Source organism: Eschrichtius robustus, chromosome 2 (assembly GCF_028021215.1).
Source record: "Eschrichtius robustus isolate mEscRob2 chromosome 2, mEscRob2.pri, whole genome shotgun sequence".
In the NCBI taxonomy this organism is placed as follows: Eukaryota; Metazoa; Chordata; class Mammalia; order Artiodactyla; family Eschrichtiidae; genus Eschrichtius; species Eschrichtius robustus.
In genome coordinates, this window is record NC_090825.1 from 109,532,759 (window position 1) to 109,554,061 (window position 21,303).

The following is a 21,303-nucleotide window of genomic DNA, read 5'->3' on the forward strand; positions in this document are numbered from 1 at the left end:
AGCTTGGGGCTTTGCTATTTTTACTGAAGGAAAGACAGAGACAAGTGCCCAGAGGTTGAAAGGGAATTACTTAAATAAGGAGGCTGCTATACGAGGTGAGAGCCTAGGAAGAAGACAGGAGGTGGCACAACTAGTTCAACAGGCATCAGGGGGCTCTCTGTGAATTAAACTAAAAATTTTGATCTGATTTCTCCATAAGGGAAAAACGCGCTCATCGAAATTTTACCAGCAATGACAGAGATGAGAATAGGAAAAGTTAGGCAACATCTGGGATTTGATTTGGAAAGTGTCCAAGTCATTGTCAAAGGCCATCTGAGAGCCAGTGACCATACAGAGAGTCTCAGGAGACCTCATCTGAGAGCGTGAAGACCTCCTGTGAGGGGAGGAATTGTTACAATGCCAGCGTCTTTTTCCTCCCTTTTTTTTTTCCCCAGAATTGTGTAAAAATGCAAAGAAAATTGGGTGGTACTTGAGAATTGGGGGTGAGGATTACCGCAGATGAGAAACATACTTCTATATTTCAGTTCCACGCCACAAATCCACACAATGCCGTTTTTCAACTGTACCAAAGAATCTGCTTATGAATTTGACATGGTCTTAGTGGTAGCATGAAAGGCTGAATTTTTCACGTGTTAATATTTTTTCCACATTTATCCTTGAATCTGAAGAACTTCATACAGTACTGTAAATTTAACTTACATTAAGTTTGATGTCAGTTCTTGTGAAGAGCTTCTGCATGTAACAGACACACAGTTAAAGAACACAGCAGAGTACAACATTTGCAGGACCAATTTTGGAACCAACAGATGTCACCTCTCATTTGCCATCTTATGTATCAGTTTTACCAGCTCCTTCTAAATGTGTGTATTATTTGTAAGGAAAAGAAGGAAAACCCTAAGACTTGTCTAATAACTTAGTGGAGAATGTGTGTGTTGGGTTTAGGATGGATAGCAAAGTCTTTTTGAGCTGTGTTATCTAACTTGTATATAAAACTGTAATTAAAAGTTTGGATTCACCTGTTTCTCGCGGTTTACAATGATGAATCATTTGAAAACTCTGGAAATGTGACTAGGATATGATTTAAGACTGTAGACGTGAAGAAGCTCTTCAAGTGCTAAAACTAAAGACTTCTAGTTTTTGGCTCAAATTCAGTAAGTACTGTTTGTATGCCAGGATATGTGAGATGTAAATGTAATAGGTCACTTTTCACCCTTGTAGCTATAAAATAAAAATTCTGTAGAACAGAAATAGATTGTACTACTGAATTAACAAAAGTTATACTAAAGTATCATGTTTAAAAAAAAAAATATATATATATATATACACACACACACACACACAGAGTTAAGCTGTTGCTGTTACCCTGTCTGGATTTGAAAAGTGTGCTGATATATATATATATACACACACACACATCCACATATATATATGTGTATATATATGAAATACACACACACATATATATATTATATACCCGCACACATCTAAAATGGCCTAAAGCAGACATCCATGTAATTACAGCTGCAAAATGAAGACATTTTGGAGAGAACATTGTATCATAGTTCATTCATTTGCAGTGGATCTTTGTTCCTTTTTACTGTGGTAATTTTAGAAATGAGTGTCAAGTTTGAAATTAGATCTGCTAAGTTGGGGTTTTGCTGCTTGAACTCTGCACTGGGTCCTCAAATAAACTGATGTGAATGTAGTATTTTCCCCTGTGTGAAGAAGCAGCCACACCCCAACAGAATAGGAGGAAAAATCTAGAACTATTTCAAGTTTTATCTTTTTGTATATGAAAATAATATAATAATAATAATAATAATTTTGGTCTGAACACTCAAAAGAACTTCCTAGATACAACTTAGTTTTGATTTGTTGAATAATTAAACCCAGAATTGTGACATTACCTGCTGTCATAAATTAATATGATAGGCCAAAAAGGTCAAATTAAGAGAAGTTTATTTTTATTTTTATCATTTTACTGAAGTATAACATACACACAGAAAAGTACACATATGTGTACTATACAGCTTGTTGGGTCTTCAGAAACTTAACACACCCATGTAACCAGCATCCAGATAATAAAACCGAACACTACCAGTACCCTAGAATTCCCTCTTATAACGCTTTCCAGTTAATACCCGCTCCCCAACAAGGACATCCACTGTGGTGATTTCCATCATAGTTTAGTTTGCCTAGTTTTGTACTAAATACAGGTAATATTAAATGTACTCTATTGTGTTTGGCTTCTTATGTGGGACTCATCAATATTGTTGCAAGTAACTATATACTGTTGATTCTCACTGCTATATAGCACCCTAATGAATGAATATACCACAGTTTATTTGTCCATTCTACTACTGTTGATGGGCATATTTGGATAGTTTCCAGTTTGAAGCTATTACCAACAGTGCTGCTATGAACATGCTAGTATATATCTTATGATCAACATATGTACCCAATACAGTGGATATACTGTATATATGTATATACAGTGTCATATATATGTTAGCCACCCCTGTCATCACCCAATAAGCCAATGAACAAAGTGGCCATGATGGTAGGGATGGAGGTTATGCATGGTCTCAGCAAAACAGACTGGAAGTGGAATTGCTGGGTCTTTAGGGTCCAGGGAAATGGAATTGCTGGGTCTCTTTCCATCTCAGTGAAACTTCTAGGGTTCCAGTGGTATGAGAGATATGCCTTATAAGGTAAAGGATAAGTTGTTGCATCTGGCCCCTCTTACAACCAAAAAGGAGACAACATCTAGTGGGCCATTTTAGATTTTGGAGTCAACATATTTCCTCATTTGTGTGTACTACTCCAGCCCACTTACTAAGTGACCTAAAAAGTTGCTGGTTTTGAGGGAGTCTCAGAACAAAGAGAAGGCTCTGCAAAAGGTCCAGGCTACCGTGCCACTTGTACCATATAATCCAGCAGATCCAATGGTGCTTGAAATGTCAGTGGCAGAAAGAGATGCTGCTTGGAGCTTGTAGGTGAATAATCACAGTACAGGCCCTGAGGATTTTGGAGCAAAGCGCTGCCATCCTCTCTGGGTAATTACTCTCTTTTTGAGAAATAGCTTTTGCTCTGCTACTAGGTCTTAGTAGAGATTGAATATTTAACCATGGGCCACGAAGTTACAATGAGAGCTGAGATACCCATCGTGAATTGTGTGTTGTCTGATGCACCAAGCCATAAAGTTGGCTGTGAAGAGCAGCACTCTGTTACCAAATGGAAACAGTATATATGAGACTGAGCTCAAGCAGGCCCTGAAGGCACAAGTAAGTTATATGAGGAAGTGGCCCAAATGCCCGTGGGCCCCTACTCCCGGTACATTATCTTCTCTCTCCCTGCCTGCTTTAATGGCATCATGGGGAGTTCTCTATGGTCAGGTGACTGAGGAAAAGAAAGCTAAGGCTTCGTTTACAGATGGTTCTGCAAGATATGCAGACACCACCTGAAAGTGGACAGCTACAGCACCTACAGCTTCTTTCTGGGACATCCCTGAAGGAAACTGGTGAAGGGATATACTTCAAGTGGGCAGAACTTCAAGCAGTACATTTGGTTGTTCACTTTGCTGGAAGGAGAAATGGCCAGATGTGTGATTATATACTGATTCATGGGCTGTGACCAATAGTCTGGCTAGATGGTCAGGGACTCAGAAGGCACATGATTTGAAAACTGGTAACAAGAAAATATGGGAAGAGGCATGTGGATAGAACTCTCTGAATGTGCAAAAAACATGATGATATATGTGTCCCACATGAACGCTCACCAAAGGGTTATCTAAGCAGAGGAAAATTTTCATAATCAAGTGGATAAGATGACCTGTTATGTGGATACCAGTTAGCTTCTTTCCCCAGCCACCCCTGTCATCACCCAATAAGCCAATGAACAAAGTGGCCATAGTGGCAGGGATGGAGGTTATGCATGGTCTCAGCAAAACAGACTTCCACTCACCAAAGTCAACCTGGCTACAGCCACTGCTGAGTACCCAATATGTCAGCAGCAGAGACCAACATCTAGTTGTTCTCTGATATGGCACCATTCCCTGGAGTCGTCAGCCAGCTACCTGGTGGCAAGAGGTTGATTACACTGGTCCGCTTCCATCGTGATCAGGGCAGCATTTTATTCTTACTGAAATAGACAATTACTCTGGATATGGATTTGCCTTCCCTGCACATAATGCTTCTGCTAAAAATCACCAACCAAAGATTTATGGAATGCCCTATCCACCATCATGGTATCCCATAACATTGTTTCTGATTACGGAACTCACTTCACAGCAAAAGTAGTTTGGCAATAGACCCAAGCTCATGGAATTCACTGGTCTTACCATGTTCCCCACCATTCTGAAACAGCTGGCTTGACAGAATGGTGGAAAGGCCTTTGGAATACTCAGTTACAGCACCAATTAGGTGGCAATACTTTGCAGGGCTGAGGCAAGGTTCTGCAGAAGGTTGTGTATGCTCTGAATCAGCATCCAATACATGGTACTGTTTCTCCCATAGCCAGGATTCACAGGCCCAGGAGTCAAGCGGTAGAAATGGAAGTGAGACTATTCAATACTACCCCTGGTGACCCACTAGCAAAATTTTTGCCTCCTTTTGCCATGACTTTATGCTCTGCAGGTCTAGAGGTCTTAGTTCCAAAGGGAGTAATGCAGGAGTCACAACAATAATTCCATTGAACTAGAAATTAAGACAGCCACCTGGCCACTTTGAGCTTCTCATGCCTCTGAGTCAACAGGCAAAGAAGGAACTTACTGTGCTGGCTGGGGTGATTGACCCTGACTACCAAGGGGAAACTGGACTACTACTCCGTGATGGAGGTAAGGAAGAGTATGTCTGGAACACAGGAGATCATTTAGAGCATCTCTTAGTACTACCATGCCCCGTGATTAAGGTCAAAGGAAAACTACAATAACCCAATCTAAGCAGGACTACTAACAGCACAGGCCCTTCAGAAATGAGGGTTGTGTCACCTGACCAGTTAAAGAACCACAACCAGCTGAGGTGCTTACTGAGGGGAGAGGGAATATGGAATGGGTAGTGGAGGAAGGTAGTTATAAATACCCGTTATGATCACATGACTAGTCAAGCAAATATCTTTGTTTTCTTCCCTCTCTCATGCCCATATCATATAACACAAGTTGTATTAATATCAGTTAACTTTATATCATAGTATATAAGTTATATGATATTAAGGAGAAGAACAAACATCACCCATCCTCTTCTGGGGAAGGAGTTAGCACATTTTCAGTTTTATGTACAGCAGTTGTATTATGTTAGGCAGAAGTATGACTTTGTTATTGTCTTTATTTGGAGATTAAATATGGTTTAAGGAAATGTGTATGAATGCATAGTTGACATGGAGTGGACTGTGATGGTTAGTTGTATGCGTCAACTTGGCTAGGCAACATTACCCAATTAAATTAAATACTAATCTTGGTGTTGCTGTGAAGGTATTTTGTAGGTTCGGCTAACATATGTAATAACTAACTTTAAGTAAAGGAAATTATCCTTGATAATGTAGGTAGGCCTCATCCAATCAACTGAAAAACCTTAAGAGCAAAACTGAGGTTTCTCTGAAGAAGAAAAATTCCTCCTGAGGACTGACTGTATCATTAGCTCCTGCCCAAGAGTTTCCAGCCTGCCCTAGAGTTTTCAGCCAGACCCTCCAATTGCATAAGTCAATTCTCTGAAATAAATCTCTTTGTATACATATACATATATTGTGGCTATATATGTCCTACTAGTTCTGTTTCTTCAGTAGAATCCTGACTGATACAGCATCTACTATTCCCTACCACTATGCTAAAAAAGCTATCAGAGATAGACATAGAAAGAAGTCTAGTATGTGGTTTCTGTTCTTTAAAATTTCATAACCTAAAGAATATGAAAAGTCAGCATTGTAAATTATGTCAGGTAGTAGTATATTATCAAATGTCAAATGAGTGTCATTGAATTAAGTAGTCAAGGAACTTAGAGGAAAATAAAAAGATCTCTGTGGACTTCAGGAGTGCTCAGGGCACATTCTGTGGAGGAAATGGGGACAAGGATCAAGTTATACATAACCTATTAAGTTTCAATTGCTTCACTGCCTGCTTACCTTTCGAAGGTGCCCAAGCTCCATTGAGTAATTAGACATTCTGCCTGATATGCAGTGAGAGAAGTACAGAAAAACCTAAACTTGGCATTTAGAAGCCTTTAAAGATTGAATTCCTCTCCACCACTTGGAAGCAGTGTGATCTTAGACAAATTTCATACTATAATACTTTAAGCCTCAGATTCTTAATATATTAAATGAGGACAGAATATACATCCTGTCATCATAAAGTAATAGTGAGAAATAAAGAAGTTATAATAAGGTGCCTTTCACAGAGGAAGTGCTCAACCAATGTTAAGTGAATGCAAAAATATCTCCATTATCTTTAAAAATGAAATATCTACTAAATATGAAACCCAACAACACTAAATTTCAGATAGTTATAAGAGGAAGTATCCTAGATAAACACACTTTAAACCAATGGCATAACCTAATTTTTCAAGGGATGAAGTATCTGACTTTCAAAAAACTATTTTGCTCAGGTTCTGAAACCTGACCAAGTTTTTAATAATTTTACCATTTCCACTTTATGCCAGAACTCTCAGAGTACAATCTATAATTGAACTTCCTGTATACATAAGGAATTTACAATTAAAAAATGTTTGGTATCTTCCAAAAAGTAGGTTCTGCATTCATACTACAGTACCTTGAGGAGTATCTTTAGGAGGAGAATATTTCTTCTTCCTTACAATAACAGCTTTACTTTCCACTTGTCTAGTTCCTGGTGATGCTTTAATAATACAACATATTTCTGATGTATTTGAAGGAAACTGCAAAAGAAAACAGATATTGCATAATTTTTCCAGGTACTATATCTACAGATTGCTTTATTTTATTTCAAAGGCAAATAGTCTCAATATCCATATATTTCATAGATATTAACAATAGAAAGCATCTATGAAATGCTTATTTCACTCCAGACACTAGGTAATTGGTTTTAAAACATTTGCTTATTTAATATTCACAAGAACCAGCAAAGCAGATTATATTACTCCCATTTGTAAAACAAGGAAACTTATGTTCAGAGAGGTTGGATAACTTATTTAAAAACAGAGAGAAAGTAATGAGTTGAGATTCAAGCACTCCAAAGTGGGAGAGAAAGTTTACAGGATTTACTGAGTTAAAACATATATATAAATTTAAGTCAAACACTAGATTTCCTTGATTTCCCAACTCAGTTAATTTTTTTTGAAATTTTATGAGGAATATTTATTTCTTCTATAATTGACAGATTAAATCACCTTTTTATACCACTTTACATCCCTTCCCCCATAGCACTAACGTTTAGTCTTTCTAGTGGTTACCTTTCTAACTTTTTTTTACATTGAAGTATAGCTGATTTACAATATTGTGTTAGTTTCAGGTATACAGTGCAGTGATGATTCAATTATATATATCTTTTCAGATTCTTTTCCCTTATAGGTTATTATAAAACACTGAGTATAGTTCCCTGTACTATTCAGTAGGTCCTTGCTGGTTATCTATTTTATATATAGTAGTGTGCATATATTAATCCCAACCTCCTAATTTATCCCTCCCCCCACCCCACTTTACCCTTTGGTAACCATAAGTTTGTTTTCTACACCTGTGAGTCTCTTTCTGTTTTGTAAATAAGTTCATTTATATTGGTTTTTTTAGATTCCACATATAAGCGATATCATATATTTGTCTTCGGCTTACTTCACTTAGTATGATAATCTCTAGGTCCATCCATATTGCTGCAAATGGCATTATTTCATTCTTTTTTATGGCTGAGTAATATTCCATTGTATAAATATACCACATCTTCTTTATTCATCTGTCGATGGACATTTAAGTTGCTTCCATGTCTTGGCTACTGTAAATAGTGCTGCAATGAGCACTGGGGTGCATGTACATTTTCGAATTATAGTTTTCTCTAGATATATGCCCAGGAGTAGAATTGTAGCATCATATGGTAGCTCTATTTTTAGTTTTTAAAGGAAACTCCATAATGTTCTCCATAGTGGCTGTACCAATTTACATTCCCAGCAACAGTGTAGGAGGGTTCCATTGTAGTTTAGATTTGCATTTCTCTAATTAGCAATGTTGAGCATCTTTTCATGTGGTTTTTGGCCATCTGTATGTCTTCTTTGGAGAAATGTTTATTTAGGTATTCTGCCCATTTTTTGTTTGTTTGTTTTCTTTTGGTTTTTTTTGTTTTTTTTTTTTTGCCCTTTGTGACTGGCTTCTTTTATTTAGCATAATGTTTCCAAGTTCATTCATGTTGTTATATTTTGTTTTTACAGTCCGTTTCATATTCAGCACAGTAGTTGACACATAATAGGCTTTTTAAAATTTTTATTTTTATTTTTTAAAACTTTATTTATTTTTGGCCTCGTTGGGTCTTCGTTGCTGTGCATGGGCTTTCTCTAGTTGTGGCGAGCAGGGGCTACTCTTCGTTGCGGTGTGCGGGCTTCTCGTTGTGGTGACTTCTCTTGTTGTGGAGCACAGGCTCTAACACGTGGGCTCAGTAGTTGCAGCGCATGTCTGCCCATTTTTTGATTGGGTTGTTTGGTTTTTTGATACTAAGCTGCATGAGCTGTTTGTATATTTTGGAGATTAATCCCTTGTCAGTTGCATTGTTTGCAAATACTTTCTCCCATTCTGTAGGGTGTCTCTTCGTTTTGTTTATGGTTTCCTTTGCTGTGCAAAAGCTTTTAAGTTTAATTAGATACCATTTGTTTATTTTTGTTCTTATTTCCATTACTCTAGGAGATGGATCCAAAAAGATATTACTGCGACTACGTCAAAAAGTATCCTGCTTATGTTTTACTCTAGGAATTTTATACTATCTGGTCTTACATTTAGGTCTTTAATCCATTTTGAGTCTATTTTTGTGCATGGTGTTAGAGAATGTTCTAATTTCATTCTTTTACATGTAGCTGTGCAGTTTTCCCAGCACCACTGATAATACTTCTGAGCACCAACAAGGTCACAAGACCCAGCCTAGCCAATCAATGTATTCCATGCCAGTAGACACAGTGACTGGCTCAGAACAGGACACGTAAATGGGTCAACAGGAAGAAAGGAATGCTGAACCTGAGATTGTGACACAAAACCAGAATTGTTAATGGGGGCCAAAATGGTCCCAGGTTGATACTCAACCCTAGCTACACTTGTAGTAGAAACAGATACAAATCTTAGGAGGATGAGATCCCCAATTTAGGTCCATAGGATTCTCATCAAATAAGAGCAACAAAGTAAATGATCAGGGTCAAGGTCAGTGTCAGAGTTGTTCTTCAAGATTCAGCTCAGAATAGTTTTAAGCAGAAATGATGGACAAAATACATCTCACATCCTCATATAATTTCATTATAACAACAAGAAAGTAAGTACCAAAGGGGCTGTGAAAAACGCTATTGGTAATTTGATAGGGATTGTCAGTTAATTTAGACAATATCCCGGCAAGCAGACCGTCTCTAGAATAAAGAAATACCATATCTTTCAAACATGACATATCTTGTCACTTAGAACTCAGAAGTAGAGATACATATTTATGAAGGGCTCCTCCTATTTTAAATAAAGATTATATAGAAACCTCTTCAAATGTAAAATTCATATCATCCTCTGAAGTGGACATCTGCAATTTTCCTGCCCAGCATTCATTTTACATCCTTCTGATACTGAACAGTACCAGAGTTTTCTTGGGAGAATCTACTCATTCAGCCCTTTGGCTGGTTGGAGAACCACTGGGAGAGACAGAAAGGTTGAAGAAACCTGGACTTCACTCATGAGGAGTGCACAGGTACTGGCTTGCCCCCAGGCAGGGAAGACAGAGGTCTGCCCCAGCAGCTGCTGGGTTTCCAGCAACCACCTCACAGCACTCCCCAACATGAGTGAAGTGAACGCCCCGGCACAGCTCACTCCATGCCACAGCGTGGCACTGAATCTAGGGCAGCACCTCAGGGGAAAAGACTCGACCTTGGGATGCAGAGGTGACCTGGTTCTGGGGCAGAGCCAAGGTACAGCAGCCGTGGTGACTGCTGGTGTTTACTCAAGCAGTGCCCCAGAAGCAGCCCAGACTTCTGACAACAGCACAGCCACTGGGTTTCCCCGTGACCACCACGCTGTGTACCCCAGCCCAAGCTGAGTGTGGCTCACTCCATGCCACACCACAGGTCTATATCTGGAGCAGCCACGACCTGGGAAAAAATGTGACGAACACAGGCAGAGCATTGGACTTCTGTAGGCACACAAGCCCTCCTTTGGGGCAAAGGTCCTGGTGCAGGGAGAAGGAAAAACAATTAAAAACAGAGCCAGAATGAGCCCAACCCAAACCTCAGGGCTTCTACTCCAGCAGCTTGGGATCAGAACCCGCTGTGACTGGGTTGTGACAGCCATGCAGCAGAGAGGAAATCCTGCGTCACAGCCTGTGCAAGTTCTAGCCCCTCCATCTCCAGCCCCACCTCCTCCAAGGTGATAGCTGCCAGCAACACTGGAGAAAGGCGTGACTGGTGTCCACATCAAATCCATACCTCCCACCAAAGGCATTGAGCACATACAGTCTACAAAGGGAAACTCCCATGTAAGAACACCCCTTCAAGACCATAACAGGTAACTGTTTGATTTAAATTCAAAGAGGCAGAGAAAGTTAAGTAAAACAAAAAGGCAGAGAAACTGCCCTCAATTGAAAGAGCAAGGGAAAAAACCCTGAAAAACAAACAAACAAACAAAAATAAGCAATTTACCAGATAAAGAATTCAAATCATTGGTAATAAAAATGTTAACTGAACTAGGAAAAATAATTGATCTAAACACTGATCATTTTAACAAGGAAAGAGAAAATATAAAAAAGACCTCATCAGAAATGAAAAATTCAATAGTTGAAATAAAAAAACACACTAGAAGGAATGAATAGCAGACTAAGTGATACAGAAGAATGCATAAGTGACCTGGAAGATAAAATAATGTAAATCATCCAATCAGAACAGCAGAAAGAAACACAAATGAAAAAAAAAGCAATCTATGAGATCTTTAGGATAATATTAAGTGTGACAACATTCACATTATAGGGTTTCCAGAAGAAGAGAGAGAAAAGGGGACTGAAAATGTATTTGAAGAAATTAAGGCTGAAAACTTCGCAAATCTAGAGAAGGAAACATATATCCAGGTACAGGAAGCACAGAGGGTTCCAAACAAGATGAACCCAAACAGACCCATAGCAGGACACGTCATACTTAAAATGGCAAAAGTTAAAGATAAAGAGAGAATTCCAAAGGCAGCCAGAGAAAAACAAAGAGTCATATACAAGGGAATCCCCTTTTCGCTATCCCCTGATTTTTCTGCAGAAACTTTGCAGGCCAGAAGGGAGCAGCATTATATTTTCAAAGTCCTAAAAGGGAAAAACCTACAACCAAGGGTACTCTATGCAGTAAGATTATCATTTAGAATAGAAGGAGAGATAAAGAGCTTCTCAAACAAGGAAAAACTATAAGAATTCATCAATATTAAACCTACCCTAAAAGAAATGTTGAAAGGTCTCTAAATGGAAAAGAAGTAAGAATCTAGAGGAAAGAGAAAATTCCACTAGGAAAGGCAGGTATATAGTAAGGATTGAAGATTACTTAAGTAAACCACTGTGCAGATTAAAAGACAAAATATTGTAAGAGCAACTACAACTACAATTACCAGCAAAAGGATAAGCATGAAGATGTAAAATATGACATCAAAAACACAAAATGTTGGGTAGGGGAGTAAAAAATGGAGATCTTTTAGAATGTGTTTGAACTTAAATGAATACAAGTTTAAAACAAGTAGATATAATCATGGGTCAGTATTATTTCTATGGTAACCACAAATCAGAAACCTACAGTAGGTAAAGAAAAATCAAAAAGAAATGTACCCAAGTACACTACTAAAGAAAATCATCAAACCACAATGGTAGAAACAAAAAGAAGTAGAAATCAACAGAGAACAACTACAAAAAACAACTGGAAAAAAGTAATAAAATGGCATAAGTACATACCTACAATAATTACTTTATGTGTCAATGGACTAAAGGCTCCAACCAAAAGACATAGCATGGATGACTGGATTAAAAAAGACTCTTCAATATGCTGCCTACCTGAGGCTCACTTCAGGGCTAAAGACACACACAAACTGAAAGTGAGGGGATAGAAAATATATTTCATGTAAACAAAAACAACAAGAATGTGGGGGTAGCAATACTCATATCAAACAAAATAGATTTTAAAACAAAGGCTATAACAAAGATGAAGATTAATTATCATTCACAATGATAAAGGAATCAATACAAGAAGAGGATATTATACTCATTAACATATATGCACCCATACAGGAGCAACTACATATACAGAGCAAATATTAACAGACATAAAGAGAGAAATTAGCAATAATACAATAATAGTAGGGTACATTAACACCCCACTGGCATCAACGGACAGATCATCCAGACAGAAAATCAATAAAGAAACAGTCATCTTAAAGAACCCAATGGACTGGTTGTACTTAATACATATCTATAGGACATTAAATCCAAAAACAGCAGAATACACATTCTTTTCAAGTGCACATAGAAAGTGCTCCAGGATAAATCACATACTGGGCCACAAAACAAGCCTCAACAAATTTAAGGGGATAGGAATTATATCATGCATTTTTTTCCAACCACAATGGTATGTAAATAGAAATCAACTACAGAAGGAAAAATGGGAAAAGAACAAACGTGTGGAGACTAAACAACATGATACTAAAAAACCAATGGGTCTATGATGAAATCAAAGAGTAAACCAAAAAATACCTCAAGACAAATGAAATGGAAAAAAAAGTTCCCCAAATCTATGAGATGCAGCAAAAACATTTCTAAGAGGGAAGTTTACAGCAATACAGCCTTCTTCAAGAAACAAGAAAAATCTCAAATAAACAACCTAACATTCCACTGAAAAGAATTAGACAAAGAAGAACAAACAAAGCCCAAAGTCAGCAGAAGGAAGGATAAAGATTAGAGAGGAAATAAGTAAAATAGAGATAAAAAACAATAGAAAAGATCAATAAAACCAAGAACTGTTTTTTTAAAAAAGATTTAAAAAATTGATAGACTTTTAGCCAGGTTCATCAAGAAGAAAAAAGAGAGGACTCAAAGTAATTAATGAATGAAAAAAATAATAATAATAATAATTAATGAAAGAGGAGAAATAACAACTGACAACAAAGAAATACCCCCCCAAAATCATAAGATAATACTATGAACAGTTAGCATGCCCACAAATTGGACAACCTGGAAGAAACTGACAAATTTATAGAAGCATACAACCTGCCAAGACTGAACCAAAAAGCTACAAATAATTTAAACAGACCAATCACTAGAAGTGAAATAGAATCTGTAATTTAAAAAAAAACTCCCAGCAAACAAAAGTCCAGGACCAGAGAGCTTCACAAGGGAATTCTACCAAACATATAAAAAAGAATTAATACCTATCCTTCTCAAACTATTCCAAAAATTGAAGAGGAAAGAACACTCTCAATTCATTCTATAAGGCCACCATTGCCCTGATACCAAAAGCAGACAAAGACACTACAAAAAAAAGAAAATTACAGGCCAATATCTTTGATGAATATAGATGCAAAAATCCTCAACAAAATATCAGCAAGCCAAATCCAGCAATATATAAAAAGGTTCATATACATGATCAAGTTGGATTTATTCTAGGGTCACAAGGACAGTTCAACATTCGTAAATCAATCAGTGTGATACACCACACTAACAAAAGGAAAGATAAAAATCACATGATCATCTCAATAGACGCAGAAAAAGCATTTGACAAAATTCAACATCCATTCGTGATAAAACTTTCATCAAAGTGGGTACAGAGGGAACATATCTTAACTTAATAAAAGCCATTTACAACAAGCCCACAGCTAATATCATACTCAATGGTGAAAAGCTGAAAGTCTTTCCTCTAAAATCAGAAACGACATGAAGATGCCCACTCCCACCAATTCTATTTAACATAGTAATGGAAGGCCTAGCCACAGCAATAAGGTAAGAAAAACAAAGAAAATGTATCCAAATTGGAAGAGAAGAGGTAATACGATACTTTGTATAGAAAATCCTGAGGCCTCCACACCAAAATTATTAGCAATAATAAATGAATTTAGTAAAGTTGCATGACATGAGATTAATATACAGAAATCTGTTGCATTTCTATACACTAATAATGAAATAATGGAAAGAAAGTAAAAAAAAAAACAAAAACAATCCTGTTTAAGCACACATAGAAGAGAATAAAATAACTAGGAACAAAATTAACCAAGGAGGTGAAAGACCTATACTCTAAAAACTATAAAACACTGATGAAAGAAACTGAAGATGATACAAAGAAATAAAAAGATATCCTGTGCTCTTGGATTGGAAGAATTAATATTTTTAAAATGGCCATACTACCCAAATCAATCTACAGATTTAATGCAATTCCTATCAAAATAAGCATGACATTTTTCACATAACTAGAACAAATAGTCCTAAAAGTTATATGGAACAACAAAAAGACCCTGAGTTGCCAAAATAATCTTGAGAAAAAAGAACAAAGCTGGAGGTATAACCCTTCCAGACTTCAGACTATACTACAAAGTTACAGTAATCAAAAGAGCAGAGTAGTGGCACAAAAACAGACACATAGATCAATGGAACAGAATAAAAAGCCCAGAAATAAACCTACACAACTATGGTCAATTAATCTATGACAAAGGACACAAGAATATACAGTGGAGAAAAGACAATCTCTTCAACAAGTGGTTCTGGGAGAAAATGAACAGCTACAAGTAAAAGAATGAAATTAGAACATTTTCTAACACCGTTTACAAAAATACAAAATTACGAAATGGATTAAAGACCTAAATACAAGACCAGAAACCATAAAACTCCTAGAAGAAAACAAAGGTAGAACACTCTTTTACATAAATAGTGGCAATATTTTTTGAATCTGTCTCCTAAGGCAAAGAAATAGAAGCAAAAATAAACTAATGGGGCCTAAGTAAACTTAAAAGCTTTTGCATAGTAAAGGAAACCATAAACAAAATGAAAATACAACCTACAGAATGGGAGAAAATATTTGCAAATGATATGACCAACAAGGGGTTAATATCCAAAATATATAAACAGCTCATAAAACTCAATATCAATAAAAACAAACAACCCAATCAAAAAATGGCTAGAAGACCTAAATAGACATTTTTCCAAAGAAGACATACAGATGGCTAACATGCATATGAAAAGATGCTCATCCTCGCTAATTATTAAAGAAATGTAAATTGAAACAACAACGAGATATCACCTCACATCTGTCAGAATGGCTATCATCAAAAAGTCTACAAAAAACAAATGTTGGAGAGGATGTGGAGAAAAGGGAACCCTTGTGCACTGTTGGTGGGAATGTAAATTGGTGCGGCCATTATGGAAAACAGTATGGAGGTTCCTCAAAAAAAAAAATTAACTACCATTTGATCCAGCAATTCCATTCCTGGGTATATGTGCAGAAAAAATGAAAACACTAATTTGAAAAGATACATGCACCACAATGTTCACAGCAGCACTATTTACAATACCTAAGACATGTAAGCAACCCAAGTGTCCATCGACAGATAAATGGATAAAGAAGATGCAATATATATATATATATGTGTGTATATGTATATGTATATATATATATATGTGTATATGTATATGTATATATATATATACATATACATATACACATATATATATAAAATGAACCATTAGCCATAAAAAAGAATGAAATTCTGTCATTTGCAGCAATATGGATGGACCTAGAGAATATTATACTTCATGAAATACGTCAAAGACAAATACTTTATGACATCTCTTATATGTGGAATCTAAAAAAATAATAATGCAAATAAATATATATACAAAACAGAAATAGACTCACAGATATAGAAAACAAACTTGTGGTTATCAAAGTGGAGATGGCAGGGGAGAGGGACAAATTAGGGGGACTGGAGTAACAGATAAAAACTACTATGTATAAAATAGATTAGCAACAAGGATATATCGTAGAGCACAGGGATTATAGCCATTATTTTACAATAACTTATAATGGGGTACAGTCTGCAAAAATACTGAATCACTATCTATACAACTGAAAATAGTATAATATTTTAAATCAACTCTACTTCAATACAATTAATTACTTTTAAAAATTAAAATAAGATAAAATCAGCAAAAGGAAAAGGCACATAGGGTGGAGTCCAGAGGAAAAGGCATACAGAACTGAATTCAGGAGGATAAGCTTCCAGTTGTCCACTCCTAGTTGAAGTCACATGGAGAACACTTGTTTCTCCCATGTGCAAAGTACTGCCAACCAGGGAAGCTCAGTGAGCCTTGGCATCAGGGTTTCTATTTGGAGTCAGTCACATAAGCATGCAGTGCCTGCATGACTGACCTCAGCTACTCAGACCCCAGTCCCCCAGAGGTCAAACTGATACAAGGTGGCCCAAAGCCTCAGGCAACAAAAACAGGTGTTTACCATAAATAACTTGTTAGCATAAACTATCTGGCCTGGCTCAGAACATACAAAAACACTGTTATCAGGATACTCCAAGGGCTCAGAGGTCATCCCTCAGGAGCCTCACCACCGGATAGGCCTGAGGACCTTGGGAAAGTGCAGGCCTGATGATCTAACCCTTTCCTGCATACATATAATATACAAGGAAATGACAATTAGGCTAATAGAAGAGTCCCAACAGCAGTATGTAAGAGAGAAGACAGTGGAATGATAGCATCAAAGAGCAGAGAGAAAAATCGCTCTCAACACAGAAGTATGTACCCAATAGATGCAGAAAAAAATTTTAATAAAAATCATATTCACATCATAGCAAACTAGAAATAAGGGGAAGTTCTCAACCTAGTAAAGGATGTTGGTAGTCCTGAGTATTGTTTCTCAAAGACTTTTTATTTTTCATGGAAAAGATGCACCTCCTATTCCCCTTCTGATTCAGTAAGGACATGTGAGTATTTCTGGCCAATGAGTTTTGAGCAGAAGTAATGAATGTCATTTCCAGGCCAGAATATTTAATTGCCAATGTAAGAAGACATTCCAGAGTTTTCTTTTTTTTTTTACTGGCATAATTTCTAGCAATATTCAAGATGCAGGCTGCTCTATGAGCAAGGCCCTAAGTCAACCCAATGGACATATAGCATGATCAAGAAATGAATCTTTATTCTTTCAGCTGCTAAAATGTTTTTACTTGTTTCTTACCACAGGTTATCCAGCTTAGTACAAGTTATCTATAAAATAAGTTGCACAAGCTTTAAGCTTAACAGTGAAACTTTTTTTTTTTACATCTTTATTGGAGTATAATTGCTTTACAGTGTTGTGTTAGTTACTGCTGTATAACAAACTGATTCAGCTATATGCATACATATATCACCATATCCCCTCCCTCTTGTGTCTCCCTCCCACCCTCCTTATCCCACCCCTCTAGGTGGTTGCAGAGCACCGAGCTGATCTCCCTGTGCCATGAAGCTACTTCCCTAGCTATTTTACATTTGGTAGTGTATATATGTCAGTGCTACTCTCTCACTTCATCCCAGCTTAACTTATCTCCTCCTGTGTCCTCAAGTCAATTCACTATGTCTGTGTCTTTATTCCTGTCCTGCCCCTAGGTCCATCAGAACCATTTTTTTTTAAGATTCCATATATATGTCTTAGCATATGGTATTTGTTTTTCTCTTTCTGACTAACTTCACTCTGTATGACAGAACCTAGGTCCATCTACCTCACTACAAATAACTCAATTTCATTTCTTATTGTGGCTGAGTAATATTCCATTGTATATATGTGCCACATCTTCTTTATCCATTCATCTGTCGTTGGACACTTAGGTTGCTTCCATGTCCTGGCTATTGTAAATAGTGCTGCAATGAACATTGTGGCACATGACTCTTTCTGAATTATGGTTTCCTCAGGGTATATACCCAGTAGTGGGATTGGTGGGTTATATGGTAGTTCTATTTTTAGTTTTTTAAGGAACCTCCATACTGTTCTCCATAGTGGCTGTATCAATTTACATTCCCACCAACAGTGCAACAGGGTTCCCTTTTCTCCACACCCTCTCCAGCATTTATTGTTTGTAGATATTTTGATGATGGCCATTCTGACTGATGTGAGGTGATACCTCATTGTAGTTTTGATTTGCATTTCTCTAATGATTAGTGATGTTGAGCATCTTTTCATACCTTTGTTGGAAATCTGTATATCTGCTTTGGAGAAATGACTATTTAGGTCTTCGGCCCATTTTTGGATTGGGTTGTTTGTTTTTTTGATATTGAGCTGCATGAGCTGCTTGTATATTTTGGAAATTAATCCTTTGTCAGTTGCTTCGTTTGCAAATATTTTCTCCCATTCTGAGGGTTCCCTTTCATCTTGTTAATGGTTTCCTTTACTGTGCAAAAGCATTTAAGTTTCATTAGGTCCCATTTGTTTATTTTTCTTTTTATTTCCATTTCTCCAGGAGGTGGATCAAAAAGGATCTTGCTGTGCTTTATGTCATAGAGTGTTCTGCCTATGTTTTCCTCTAAGAGTTTGATAGTGTCTGGCCTTACATTTAGGTCTTTAATCCATTTTGAGTTTATTTTTGTGTATGGTGTTAGGAAGTGTTCTAATTTCATTCTTTTACATGTAGCTGTCCAGTTTTCCCAGCACCACTTATTGCAGAGGCTGTCTTTCTCCACTGTATACTCTTGCCTCCTTTATCAAAGATAAGGTGATCATACGTGCGTGGGTTTATCTCTGGACTTTCTATCCTGTTCCATTGATCTATATTTCTGTTTTTGTGCCAGTACCATACTGTCTTGATTACTGTAGCTTTGTAGTATAGTCTGAAGTCTGGGAGCCTGATTCGTCCAGCTCTGTTTTTCTTTCTCAAGATTGTTTTGGCTATTCGGGGTCTTTTGTGTTTCCATACAAATTGTGAAATTTTTTGCTCTAGTTCTGTGAAAAATGCCATTGGTGGTTTGATGGGGATTGCACTGAATCTGTATGCTTTGGGTAGTATAGTCATTTTCACAGTGTTGATTCTTCCAATCCAAGAACATAGTATATCTCTCCATCTGTTTGTATCATCTTTAATTTCTTTCCTCAGTGTCTTATAGTTTTTTGCATACAGGTCTTTTTTTCCTTAGGTAGGTTTATTCCCAGGTATTTTATTCTTTTTGTTGCAATGGTAAATGGGAGTGTTTCCTTAATTTCTCTTTCAGATTTTTCATCATTAGTGTATAGGAATGCAAGAGATTTCTGTGCATTAATTTTGCATCCTGCTACTTTACCAAATTGATTGATTAGCTCTAGCAGTTTTCTGGTAGCATCTTTAGGCTTCTCTATGTATAGTATCATGTCATCTGCAAACAGTGACAGTTTTACTTCTTCTTTTCCAATTCGGATTCCCTTTATTTCTTTTTCTTCTCTGATTGCTGTGGGTAAAACTTCCAAAACTCTGTTGAATAATAGTGGTGAGAGTGGGCAGCCTTGTCTTGTTCCTGATCTTCAAGGAAATGGTTTCAGTTTTTCACCACTGAGAACAAAGTCGACTGTGCGGTTGTCATATACGGCCTTTACTATGTTGAGGTAGGTTCCCTCTATGCCTACTTTCTGGAGAGTTTTTATCATAAATTGACGTTGAATTTTTTCAAAAGCTTTTTCTGCATCTATTGAGATGATCATATGGTTTTTATCCTTCTGTTTGTTAATATGGTGTATCACAATGATTGATTTGCGTATATTGAAGAATCTTTGCATTCCTGGGATAAATCCCACTTGATCATGGTGTATGATCCTTTTAATGTGCTGTTGGATTGTTTGCTAGTATTTTGTTGAGGATTTTTGCATCTATGTTCATCAGTGATACTGGCCTGTAGTTTTCTTTCTCTGTGACATCTTCGTCTGGTTTTGGTATCAGGGTGATGGTGGTCTCGTAGAATGAGTTTGGGATAAATTTTGGAAGAGTTTAAGAAGGATAGGTGTTAGGGTTCTCTAAATCTTTAATAGAATTTGCCTGTGAAGCCATCTGGTCCTAGGCTTTTGTTTGTTGGAATATTTTTAATCACAGTTTCAATTTCAGTGCTTGTGATTGATCTGCTTATATTTTCTATTTCCTCCTGGTTCAGTCTTGGAAGGTTGTGCTTTTCTAAGAATTTGGCCATTTCTTCCAGGTTGTCCATTTTATTGGCATATAGTTGCTGGTAGTATTCTCTCATGATCCTTTGTATTTCTGCAGTGTCAGTTGTTACTTCTACTTTTTCATTTCTAATTCTGTTGATTTGAGTCTTCCCCCTTTTTTTCTTGGTGAGTCTGGCTAATGGTTAATCAATTTCGTTTATCTTCTCAAAGACCCAGCTTTTAGTTTTATTGATCTTTGCTACTGTTACCTTCATTTCTTTTTCATTTATTTCTGATCTGATCTTTATGATTTCTTTCCTTCTACTAACTTTGGGGTTTTTTTGTTCTTCTTTCTCTAACTGCTTTAGGTGTAAGGTTAGGTTGTTTGAGATTTTTCTTGTTTCTTGAGGTAGGACTGTATTGCTATAAACTTTCCTCTTAGAATTGCTTTTGCTGCATCCCATAGGTTTTGGGTCGTCGTGTTTTCATTGTCATTTGTTTCTAGGTATTTTTTGATTTCTCCTTTGATTTCTTCAGTGATCTCTTGGTTACTTAGTAGTTTATTGTTTAGCTTCTGTGTGTTTGTATTTTTTACAGATTTTTTCCTGTAATAGATATGTAGTCTCATAGCATTGTGGTCGGAAAAGATACTTGATACAATTTCAGTTTTCTTCAATTTACCAAGGCTTGATTTGTGACCCAAGATATGATCTATCCTGAAGAATGTTCCATGAGCACTTGAGAAGAAAGTGTATTCTGTTGTGTTTGGATGGAATGTCCTATAAATATCAATTACATCCATCTTGTTTAATGTATCATTTAAAGCTTGTGTTTCCTTATTTATTTTCATTTTGGATAACCTGTCCATTGGTGAGAGTGGCGTGTTAAAGTCCCCTACTGATTGTGTTACTGTCGATTTCCCCTTTTATGGCTGTTAGCATCTGCCTTATGTATTGAGGTGTTCCTATGTTGGGTGCATAAATATTTACAATTGTTATATCTTCTTCTGGGATTGATCCCTTGATCACTATGTAGT

At 36.8% G+C, this 21,303-nt stretch overlaps 1 protein-coding gene across 1 annotated transcript in view; it reads right to left on the reverse strand.

Moving 5' to 3' along the window:
• Positions 1–10,229: 10,229 nt before the first annotated feature.
• MEIKIN (meiotic kinetochore factor) overlaps positions 10,230–21,303 on the reverse strand; it is a 126,872-nt gene continuing 115,798 nt past the window's right edge. Inside the window, exon 14 of the mRNA XM_068534869.1 lies at positions 10,230–10,274. Within this exon, the coding sequence (XP_068390970.1) occupies positions 10,230–10,274 (45 nt within the window). The remainder of the gene's footprint in view (positions 10,275–21,303) is intronic.